General features: G+C 41.4%; 2 protein-coding genes across 3 annotated transcripts in view; one reads left to right on the forward strand and one right to left on the reverse strand.

Moving 5' to 3' along the window:
- The window catches only part of LOC125900850 (histone-lysine N-methyltransferase 2D-like), a 422,240-nt gene that overhangs the window by 222,084 nt on the left and 187,800 nt on the right, over positions 1 to 12,356 (forward strand). The window lies entirely within an intron of this gene.
- Positions 1 to 12,356, reverse strand: part of dctn1b (dynactin 1b) — a 67,914-nt gene that overhangs the window by 43,801 nt on the left and 11,757 nt on the right. For both annotated transcript variants that reach the window (XM_049596084.1, XM_049596083.1), the window contains exons 3-5: positions 11,345 to 11,423; positions 5,092 to 5,123; positions 1,866 to 1,910 (exon numbers count right to left, since the gene is read on the reverse strand). In XM_049596084.1, coding sequence (XP_049452041.1) covers positions 1,866 to 1,910; positions 5,092 to 5,123; positions 11,345 to 11,423 — 156 coding nt within the window. The remainder of the gene's footprint in view (positions 1 to 1,865; positions 1,911 to 5,091; positions 5,124 to 11,344; positions 11,424 to 12,356) is intronic.

Raw genomic sequence — 12,356 nt, forward strand, 5'->3', positions numbered from 1 at the left:
ACAGGATTTTCTGTTGTTATCTTCAAACTTAGAATAACTGGAACAATTCTACACATCGGGGCTTTAAAGGTACAGTTGATAGCATTTATGATAATAATAACTTTGTGTCATATTCACTGAAACTGTCTCTGTATCTTAAAAGAAGCACATGAGACAGATTCAGTGCTTCTCAAAGTCAAGGATCCTTTCTTGGTAGGACGTGTCCTTCTAAATCGGGTCCTACAGAGGCTAGGCAAGCCTCCTTCCTCGCACTCGGTGAACACACGTTGGAACAGGCTAGCGTGCACCCAGGTGTGCATCACTGAAGAGGCCCCGCTTTCAATTCCAGGAAATTGTGCACGAAGAGTTGTGGGTGCTTCATGTCTGCTGAGGATACACACATGCATCCTTGAAAGAAGAACTCTGTCCTTAGTTGAATTCAAAGGATCCTTGACACTGGAACAGTCCTTCAGTGAGATTTGAAGATGTAGCCTCCTTGACATTCAGCTGTTTAAGGATCCCTCCTTAAGTTTGAGAAGCACCGTCTGTCACCTGACTTCCTCCTTTGTTCCTGTCATAATGGCCACAGCCACTAGAGGTCGTCGTGTGACATTACCGTAAATGTGGGTCGTGATAAGCTGCAGTTTTTTGGGTGACAATGACGCTTAAATTTCTGTCGATGGCTGCTTGCTCCGCTGCCGTTCAGCGGCTCACAAGTGGAACTAGCTGCTAACAGCCACCGCTCCACAAATCCATTCAGCAGCTCCACCATCCACAGTCAGACACACACGGCTGATTATTTACTGCTGAATTACAGCTCACAACTTGCACCAACAGAAACATCCTGGTGCAGACTATTTACTGGAGTTTACCAGGCTGTTGCTCGTGCTGTGTTTGAAGATAATTACAAGCACGGCCGTTCTCAGCTTTCAATGTCCGACAGTCCACCACGAACATTTTCATCATGTATCGTCTCAACAATGAAAATGAAACACAGATTTCTTCCTAATTTTCACTATCAAGATCTATTTTCAGCTCGTCATCGTCTCGTTTTTGTCATGAAAAAAAGGTTTTGATGAAAAGTTTTCGTCAACAAAAACACTGGATATAGTAAGTACTATGTGACGATGTCGGACAAAGATGGGAAGAGATGTGTGTTTAGACATCAGTGGGCAAAACCTTTGTCTTAATTTCCAAAAACACTGTGGGGAATTCCTTCATCTCTCCCTCGTTCTCCCCCTGATCTAACGGTGAGGGCCAACAGTCCGCTGTAGCTCCATATGGTGCTACGCTCTGACCCCGCCCACTTTATGACAGTACGATCAACTGCAAAGGCTTTGATTTAAACCTCTCCTGTAACTGTACACTGCTCAAATATTCAGTTTACTGGGAAATACATCACAGCACAGACACTAAAGATGCCCCGGAAACATCAGCGTACGTTTCCACCTCGGCTCCTCCTGACACACCAAAAACGTTCTCTGGATTTTGAAAGAATAAACAAATAAAAAGATCATGTGGTAAAACTTCCAGGCGATGATCATTAAACAAGTGTCAGTAATGACACAGGAAACTGTCGCCATGATGACTTCAGCATGCTTTGAAATGACAGCAGACTAACAAACACACATCAGGTGCCACAGAGAGCGTGGTGAGGTCAGAGGTCATGTGACAGGAAGTGGACACAGGCGCCAGCTCTCTCTTCCATTCACTCTCACATCAACACAGAGCGGCTCGGTGACAAGACCACAGATGGCGGTGTGGTGAGCTGCGAGGGATCATGGGTAAAATGAGGGATGAGGCCCGGTTGCCATGCAGCAGCGAGGCCATTCAGAGCCACGGTTACCACGGTTACTACAGTCATCACCATAACATTACCACTGTACCGAGGTTAGAGAAACATGCAGCACCTTTTTGGGCTTCACTCCTCGCTGCGTGGTCGAAGGAAAGAAGGGAAGGAAGTGAGGAAGGAAGGACGGGAAGGTGGAGGTTAAAGGTCAGAGAGCTGTCAGAGGCGGCATGCTGGAGGTGACGGAGGGACCGTGGTGAGTCGGCGCTCTTCGCTGGTGCTGCACATTTTGTCACATCATCATTTCACTTCCACACACACACATTTCTTCACTCAGTGTGTTTTCACACAAACTGCAGAATAATCTGATTAAAAATGTGTCACACACAGACAAGAGTAGTGGAGAAGGGAGAAGAGGAGATTAAGGAAGACCTGTACAGAGACTTAGTTTCTTTTGTTGTTTTTTATGTTATTTTATTTTATTTATCTACTTTTATTTACTTAACGCATTATTACACTGATGTTTTGTCCTGTTTCCATGTTCATGTTCATGTTTTCCTGCAGCTGAGAACTTATTATTTAAAAACTCTTCTATGTAAAAAAAAAAAAAAAAAAAAGAAATGAGTGCTGGTGCTGCAGCATGATACTGTATATGTAATTCCTTTTTTTGGCTTAATAAAAATAATTGGAAAATACATTTCGAATACTTTAAAAATGTGTCAAAAACGACTGATGTGCTTTTAAATATTCTCTCTTCACAGCGATTAACCCTAAACATGATACAACACATAATCTTCTGCATTTATTGGATTTGTTTTTCCCCCTAAAATACGCGACACATTGAGAGCTCCATGAAATTATTATTATTATTATTATTATTATTATAATTATTTTCACTTTTGTGTGCATGTGTGTTTATTTAACAGGACAAACTAATAAAAAAGTGAACCCAGAGCTCTTGTATTTATAACATATTAACCCTTTGAAACCTGGAGTGACATCACTTTTCTTGAGCTGCTCTCAGACACAATTATTCAAACCTTTGAACTCTGAGTAAACTGGTGCAATTTATTTGAAGAAAAAAAAATAGATTTAGAAAATTATTTTTAAAAGCTAGAAAAAAAAAGCTGGGGAAAAACTATGTTTATAATTATCATTATTATATATTTAAAATTATGTGACAGAATTATTATCATTTTTAAGCTTGCTTGTTTGTTTTTTTATTTTTTTCTTTAAACCCGTGTCCATTCAGACCTGACTGGATGTGATAAACTCACAGTGATCAGTGTTCAACTGAGATTTAAGCATCTGAAAATAAAGCTGCAGTTACAGTATATTAACATCTATTAACCTGTATTTCATAATCAATCATAAACTGAGCTCAGAAAAACTGAACAGTTCATAAAAAGTTAACTTATGGTGTTTGGACCTGAAAAATATCTGTTGTCAGATTTATCAGATGATCAAGTGAATGAATCATTTCTGAGGACATGAAGTTTCTGAACTATTTTAATTTTTTCTTTTCTTATAAATACTGCTTACATTTTGGATTTGATGCATTTACTAAACTTGGAAAAATAAAATCTCTGTTGTTTGTTGAAGGTGGGCGTTTAATCAACATGGAACATCCTGCTGCTTGTGCTGCAGTGTTGTTCTCTATCTGTCACGACTGCCTCTAGTGGTTTTAGAAATTATTTGTCCTTTTCCAGTTTTTAAAATGCGTGTCCTCTCGTTGATGTGTTCAAATACGTCTTTCACACTGTACGTTCTGTTTTCTTGTTTTGTTTATTGTCTGCTTAAAGTTCTGGAATATAAAATCTGAAATTAATAAAAACATTTAAAATTTAACTCTGATGTCAAATTTTAAGAGTTGAGAATTTTCTAGCTGTGGTGGTTAAACATGATGACAAGTTGTTTTTTAATCCTGTGCTTCAACTGTAAACTTTGTACTTCCTGTGAGCACAACAGCAAAACAGCTGAATCAAATTCTTGGAGTTATGTATTTGATTTTTTTTTTTTAAATGTCTGACACAGATCCCCAGAGTAATAACACAGGAATAATAAGATATTAATAATAATAAAATATTCCGATAATAAATACATCCTACATTATTTAATTTAAAAGGTCTGACTGATCTCAGGGGAACTCGCCGCATAAATAAATTATCTGTAGCTCCATCACAGAGCACAGTGAGCGTATTTATGAGTCAACATCGCCCTCTGCTGGTCAGATATGAAACTGAACCTTCAGATGTGAACTGCTTCAGCAGCACAGTTTGTTTAATTTAGTAAACTCACAATTTCAGGGATTATTTAACATTATGTAAAAGAAAATGTAATTTTCATGCCAATATAAGATTGAAATCTGTCTTTCAAACTTATGGAGGAAGACCATGTGTATTAAACGGAGATTCTTCCAGATTGTTCTCCATCCTTTTACAGTCATGTTTAAACTGTGTTTAAGTTGCAGATGTTCACGTGTCCCTACGTCCTTGTCACAGATAAAAACTACATTTAATGCACTGACAACTTTCAATTTATTCTAATTTAGACTGAATTATAACATGTTAGGGACTGTTCCTTATTTGTCGGGAGGGGGGGGGGCATGTCAAATAATTTTTGAAGCAGTGGGGAGGAACTTAAGTTGTTCTACTTTGGTGTAGGGGAGTGGCATACAAGTTGAAATGGCTTCCATCAGGAAAAATCACATCAAATCTGATCTTAAAATAGTGATATTTCATCAAAATAATTTTAATCTATGTCTCATCTAAAATTTGGCCCAAAATAAACTGTCTACGTGACAAGAATGAAAAACTGAGGCTTTTTCCAACTCTAGGATTTCATCTCCAACTTTTAATTTTTCAAACATCACAAACATCAAAGAGTAAGCTTCAGGGAGGGTAAAAAAAACCAACAACCTAAGTCACATCCAGCCATGCCTCTCCCCTGATAAATAAAGAACAGTCCCTTATTGACTGATATAAATGTATTTGATCATGAAAACAAAATGAAAGAGCTTTGAATCATCTTCCCACACTCACTTCACACACAACCTGTGGAAAAGGAAGAACTGTTTGATGAAGGCAGTCGGAGAATCAGAGACGGATGAATTCAGAGTGAAACAGCAGCACAGGTGTGGCGTTATTTCCTCCAACAGTCAATACAAACACACAGGGTTTACTTTAGATAACATGGAGTGAGTGTGTGTGTGTGTGTGTGTGTGTGTGTGTGTGTGAGTGTGTGTGTTATAACAGTCCAGGTGTGTGCCGGCGTATCTGCTCCTGATTTCCTGCAGAGGAACTTTGTGTCTTTATCTGACTCACCAGTTTAGTGGACTTGGGCGTCTCCAGGATCTCTGAGGAGATAAAACAGAGGAAGAAAGAAAGTTAGTGAGAGACGTGTTTTCGTATGATCATCGTCGACTTTTACGAGGTATAAAGTCCCACAAAGATCCTGGTGCGAACAGATTAAAGTCAACATGATTTATTGTGTTTCCACCAGATGGTGAACACGACGCTGTTACAGACACTGTCAGCTGTTAAAAGACTGCACGAGCAGAAAATAACTGTGTCTTGGGAAACTGTATGTAAAGTGCTACAATGATTATTAGCAGTGTTGTGCTCTGGGGCAGATGCTCTAGCAGGTCCCTTCCACAAGAATGTTTTGCATGGGGTGCACTTTTTGTTCCCTTGCAAGGAGGTTTCTATGTGTCTGCCGGCACCAGAAGAGCTCTTGAGGCCGAAGTACATTCAGTACATTTGTGCACGATCTGTACTACACACACCTCACAGCTGCTGCCACACACACCTTCTACATTTATCATTTATTCATAACAGGCAACAACAAAGAAAACAACAAAGAAAACAATGTCACACTGTGCACACTTCAGTGATCTATAAAATCAATAACCATCACAATCAGCAAATCTTTACACACAAAAAACTGCTGTTCTCTGAATTAATAAAATAATCAACAAACCAATCCTCTCAATCTGCTCTCCTCTCCTCACTTTTCTCCACTCCTCTTCTCATTTTCTTTTCCTCCTCCTTCCTTTTTAAATAGTCACATACTAGTTCTTAAAATTATCTTCTAAATAATCTCAAATTAAATAATCCCAAAGAATGTGTGCATCAGCTGTGGCTTTGTGTTCTTTGCGCACGACATTTTTGTGCAGCACCAAAACACGTGAATTATCAAAGCTGTGGTGTGGGAGATGTAAACGATATTTCAGGTTGAGTTTTGTTTTTTAAACACACGTGGAAGATGGAAAGCAGCATGGCATCCGTCTCTGCTCGCCACGGGCAGCTGTTGACCCTGAATCAGACAGAGAGTTGGAGGGAGACATGTGGTTTTACGCCAGACTAGCTTTGCTCTTAAGATCAATGGGGGGCTGTTGCCTAAATTCAGCTGGTTGTATTGTAGATGTTTTATAGTGGATTCATTTCACAACAGTGACAAATAACACTGAGGTTCAGGGCAAACACTGTCGTCACCTGACTGTCAGTGAAGGCAGCTCAGGGCGGCGTGATGATGATCTGCAGGGCGCTCGATTTGTGTTGGTGACTGTGACAGAGGAAGTTAAAGGGACAAGGGCTCGACTCAAATGCAGTTATGGGACACACAACATGCTTTTATCTGACAATGGATGCCATGAGTCAAATATAAAAAGAAAAGAAACAGAAAAACATGTCTTGCAATAAGGGAACTTATCTAGTCAGAGGGCAAAGGGCCGGTGTTTGAGCACCACCTGAGGTTTATCTGTGCACGTGCCTGAATATTAGGATACACAGGCCCATCAATTTCCAGGTCACAGGCAGGAGGACGGAGGAGACAAGGAGGCAGATAACAGACAAATAAGAAGAAGCCTCATAGCAGCTGTGACACACGTCATATTTATCTCATGTCACTTTGAACGACAGCTCTGAAGGACGGCTGACTCATTTTGTCAAACACCTGTTGCCTCGTCTCCTCTCTCCTCGTGTCTCCTCCTTTCCTCGTCTGCTCTCATCTCAGGAGGGAGGGACTAAGACGTGAGGAGAGGATGCTAGGAAAGGAATCGAGGATGTACAAACTAAGAAGAGAGGTGAGTCTGACTTTGCCTCTTCCTGAAACAGTCGTCCATTAACCTGTGTCACCACTTTAACTCTGCACCAGAAAGAGGACGTTGCTAAACTGAACACAGTGCGCCAACTAACCATCACCACCCCCTGGGTGATGCTGCAGCAGTGAGGCGTAACCATGGAAACAGAGTGCAGCTCCATCCTCGAGAGGATAAAACATATCGGTGACCAGATGTGGAGAGGATAGGAAACTTATTTTTCTTGTGTTGGAAGTAGAGAGAGGAAAATAATACAGTGATCATTTCTTAAATCTGATCAGGTGGGAAACAGGAGATTTTAAATAAACCTGATCTTGATGGGTTTTTTCCTCTTTCTGTTCGGACTCTCCTCAGGCCCTGCGGATTTTGAAGAGTCTGTTGTGGCTGATGTTTGGGAGGAGATTTTGCAGAGGGTACACAGATCATGTACTTGTGCTAAACACAGTCTGATTCCCTCTGCACCGAGCCTACTGTGTCAAAGCTCCACTTGCAAAAATATTTGAAATGGTGTCTCCTTCCTGTGATCGGTGTCCACAAACTCCAGCAAACTACATGCACATGTTCTGTCACTGCTCCTCTCTGAATAAATTCTGGACTGAGATTTTTGACATGTTCTCTGAGGCAGCCGGGAGAGTCACCGCTGTTTGGTGTGTCGCCCTCTTTGCTTAATCTTTCTCCTGCTAATAAGAACATGCTAGTTCAGAACTCTGTTAGCTAGGAGACTGATACTGTAGCTAGCTCAGTGATGCTAAGTGAGCTAGCAGTAGATGCAAACTTCCTTCTGTGCAGTGATAGTTAGCAGGTGTAGTTTGGTAGAAAGAAAATGGTTCCAACATGATGCTCGCAACAAGGTCTGTGGATTGTCTTGAGTAACCAGGTCACGATTTCTGGAAAGAGAAACTGATGCTGAGTTTTTTAAGATGTATTTTTTGGCGCTTTGAGCTGCACAAGCTGAGTGACATCTAGTTCTGTTATACTGGAGAGAAGGCAGACATCTCTACAGCCCATACCTCTGACACCAAACAGCTCACACCAAAACTATGTACACTGATAAATAGCACTACAGGTGAAAGATAAAATATAGCCCCATTTCCACCAAACAGTACAGTTCAGTTCAGTTAGGTTCAGCTTTCTTTCCGTCTCCACGAGAACTGTTCCTTAGCGTCCCCATGTTTGGTCCCCCCTCTGTTGGGGTACCTAGCACACAGATCTGGTACTAAAAGGCGGAGCTGTGAACACTGCAGTCTGATTGGTCAGTAGAGGACGCTCACTCTGGTTTTATGTAACCTCTGTTCATACATCAGTAAACTACAACTATAAAATGAAAGAGAAAAAAATCACTTCATTCACTGGGCCGACTGCCGGCAACTTTTAAGGTGGAACGTTAACTTGTAATGTTACTCAATGCATGAGTTGATGACGTGAATCCATCAGCACACCTTAAATTTCACTGTGACAACTTTGACCATCACTTTAGTTTTTATATGACACACACTTTTAGTAATGACTTTAAAAATATAGATTCATTTGGAGCGGATTATGTGAAGGTCATATATTCTAATCCTCACTTCCTGTGGGCTACAGCAACACTAAACCCCTGAGCTTGCCTGAGAAGGACTAAATGCACAAAGCTGCTATTTTGAAATATCCCATGGAGAGAGACTCTCACTGCAGCCTGTTCTATTTTGTTGTGAAAATGTGGGCGTGCAGTCTCGTTCTGTGGACGATAAACCAGGTGCAGACTTCCATCTGTGTCACCGCTGATGAGGAAATACAGCGAGTGCTGGACGGAGCAGTGAGTGACAACAACCCCGCCCACATTTAAGAGGACTGTCTGAACACACCGAGGGTCTAGGTACCATGTCTGAAGGCTTACTGCTGGTTCCAGAGGGACTGGACTGAAAGGGTTTGGTGGAAACAGGCTTATGCAGTTTTGATTTTGGTGTGAACTGTTCCTTTAAGTCAGGCTGTGTGACCCCACCTGCTCCCCCACTGTAGCTCATGGTGGTTTAAAGTTTCTGCTGAAGGCCTGATATATAAATGTTCTTCAATAAATATCTAATTTCAGAGTCTGGTGTCATTTTGTTCATGAGTCAGTGATGAAGCAGAATGTTGCACCAACTCTGCCACACACAGGTTGTGGGTTTAAATCCCTCCGCCTGCACTCCTGGTTCTTTAAGTCTCTGCTGACGTTCTGTAAAAGTCAAACTAAACTGCAGGTTTAACAACACGTCACCTGGCTGTCTGCTGAACATCTTTTGACCCACGTCACAGTAAACAGGAGCTGTTTGTTGTGGACGTGTTTGTCTTTTTTTGGACAAGAAGATGAGGGATGAAATTATTGAGGACATTAAGCAACCCATTTGAGCTGTTCTGGGTAGAACAAGGTAATAACACCATAATTCAGTTTCAACAACAGCTGCAGGACAAAATTAATTAATCAAATGTATTTTTAGGCTCTTTGAGCACCACAAGCTGAGAGCCCTCCAGTTCTATTATATCGGAGAGACAGCAGATGTCTCTACGGCCGATATCTGCAACACTCGGTAACTCACACCAAAACCATGTACACTGATAAACAGCACTGCAGGTAAGAGGAGAAATATGTGTTTTTGATTTCTAGGTGAACTGTCCCTTTAAGGGTACGAGGCTGATTTGGTGAAATCTTGAGAAATTGACCTGCAAACTGACAAAAAAGGGAAAACCCAATTTATTCTATGTGCAAAATACCCTGTGGTTGTATGACTCCGCCCACCAGTCCACCCTGTGGTTGTATGACTCCGCCCACCAGTCCACCCTGTGGTTGTATGACTCCGCCCACCAGTCCAGTGTCTCTGACAGTCTCCATCCATGTCAGTGAAAACATGGATGCTTCACACACAGAAGATCTATACAATCAGCACAGTTTCAAGATTAGAGTCACCAATTCAGTATCTGACCAAATGTCTCCCCTTCTGTTCCTGAGATATGACGTTAAAACATGATGATGTCACAGTCAAGCTGACCTTTGACCTTTTGACCTTCATTATTTTATCCTGTTAGACATTTGTGTCAAGTTTTGTCACAATTGGTGAATGAATTCTTCAGTTATGGCCAAAAACATATTTTGTGAGGTCACAGTGACCTCTGACCACAACATTCCTATCAGTTTATTCTTCAGTCCAAGTGGACGTTTGTGTCAAATTTAAAAGAAATTCCCTTAAGGTGTTCTTGAGATATTGTGTTCACAAGAAAAAGACAGATGCAAGGTCACAGTGACTGTGACTTTTGTCCAGGTGGACATTTGTTCCAAATTTGAAGACATTCCCTCACAGTATTCTTGAGATATCACGTTAACAAGAATGAGACAGACACGGCCACAGTGACCTTGACCTTTGACAACCAAAATCTAACCAGTTCATCGTTGAGGCCAAGTGAGCATTTGTGCCAAACTGAAGAAATTTCCTCAAGCTGTTCTAGATATTGCATTCACTGGAAACCAGCAATCTTGACCTTTGACCACCAAAATCTGATCAGTTCATCCTCAAGTCCAAGAGAATGTTTGTGCCAAATTTAAAGAAATTCCCTCTTGAGATATCATGCGACAAGAATGACATAGATGAGGTCACAGTTACCTTGACCCTTGACCACTAAAGCAAATCAGTTCATTGTTAAGTCCAAGTGGACATTTGTCCAAAATTCTCCTTGAGGTGCTCTTGAGATATCGTGTTCACAAGGATGGAACAGACAGAAGTACAGATATACATACAGATGGATGGACAGACAACCCAAAAACATAATGCCTCTAGCCGCGGCTATCATCGACATGGAGCCATAAAAATATTGTTCAAAGGACCATTGTCGGCATAACTTGCAGATCGAGTAATTCTAGAGACATAAATGGGCTATCAATAATACTAATAAGAATACATACATACATTTATATAGCGCTTTTCAAGAAACTCAAAGACGCTTGAGCGGAGACGTACAGCCATGGAGCGGTATTAGACAAAGAGCGCTGGCCAATCTGGAGAGAGGAGGTAAGATGGTTGAAGTTGTTTCACATCACCAGCTACCGGACGGGATTTAATTTGGTTAAACACACAACACTATTTCCAAAAAAGCCTGGATTCAAGAGCTGAAACGGTTTTAATGTCCTGATGAAACCTGTGACCTGTCAGCTAGAAAAGTCTGCTGCACCAGAAACCAGAGACCAGAGAGCGCCCTGCATCAGCTGATTCTGTTTTTATTAAAGTCACAAAAAGGTGATTTGTTTACCTGCGTGCTCTCACACTGCATGTTTAATGTTCGGAGCGAGCACGTCCCCCAGACAACTTCCATCTTACAAAGGTCAGAATCAACATCAGTACATTTTTTTACTGTCAAACACACCTCCAGAATACTGAACACCTCTGGTGAATGATGACCAAGGACAAACTCAACTCATCTGTGTGTGTGTGTGTGTGTGTGTGTGTGTGTGTGTGTGTGTGTGCCTTTACCTCGTTTGGGAACCTTCCCAGTGCCGGGCTCAGGCGTCTCTGGAGACGTCGTGTCGGCCCCATCATCAACCAGCTGGATCTGAGACAGACAGAAAGTGAGACAGCAAGAGACAGACAGTTAGTCATGTCTTCCAGAGACGTCTGCAGAGCTGGGAAGAGACGGAGTGATGACTGTTAAAGAGGAGACACACAAACAGAACATCATAGTTTTTCCACCTTCAGAGCTGCAGAGCAGAGAGCAGAGACAGTCGGGGTCAGACAGTCTTTTAAGCCGAGCAGAGACATAATAAAGAGGATTAGTAACACAACACCTGATCGATATTGAAGCTGACTCCTGTGTGTGTCTGTTCTTGTACACCTGGGTCACAGGTGACATTTACTCACTCAACAAAGTCCTCATGAAGAAACCACTTCAACAAATAGATTCATTCTTAAGGGTCAAGTACACGCAAATCAACAAAACCTGTCACGTCCACCGATTTTCTCTTTGGCAACAATACCTTTTTTTTCCCCGAAACTAGACATATGGCCTTGTGGTTGTTTGCCTCCGCCAACCAGTCTGAGAGGGAATTTAATAGAAAGGTATGAAGTGTGTTTTTTGGCTAAATAAAGATGTTTCACACACGTCTTCAGGGGGGTCAAAGGGTACAGATGACCCCAGCCCAAGGCCAAGGGTGGCCCCTGAAAACATCTATGGTTGATCTTTAAATGATCTTTAAAAATCCATGCCAATACAAGTTAATGTATTTACATGATACATAAATGTATTTCTATAATTAAAACACATTTTAACTTGTTATCTGATACTCCCACCCTGTACAGGTATTATGAAATGGTGCAGTCCATCTGACATGGGTCAGCTGTGCACGGTGCACAGAACTTACCAGTGCCACTAACAGAAACATGTGAGGTGAACTGCGGCCTGATTGGATAAGTCAGAATAGATCACCAAAATTTGGGGGTCTTAAAGGAAAAGTAAGAGTGCAGAGAAAACAAGAAAATGAAAGGAGCA

The sequence above is a fragment of the Epinephelus fuscoguttatus genome, linkage group LG14 (assembly GCF_011397635.1).
Source record: "Epinephelus fuscoguttatus linkage group LG14, E.fuscoguttatus.final_Chr_v1".
NCBI classification, from domain to species: domain Eukaryota; kingdom Metazoa; phylum Chordata; class Actinopteri; order Perciformes; family Serranidae; genus Epinephelus; species Epinephelus fuscoguttatus.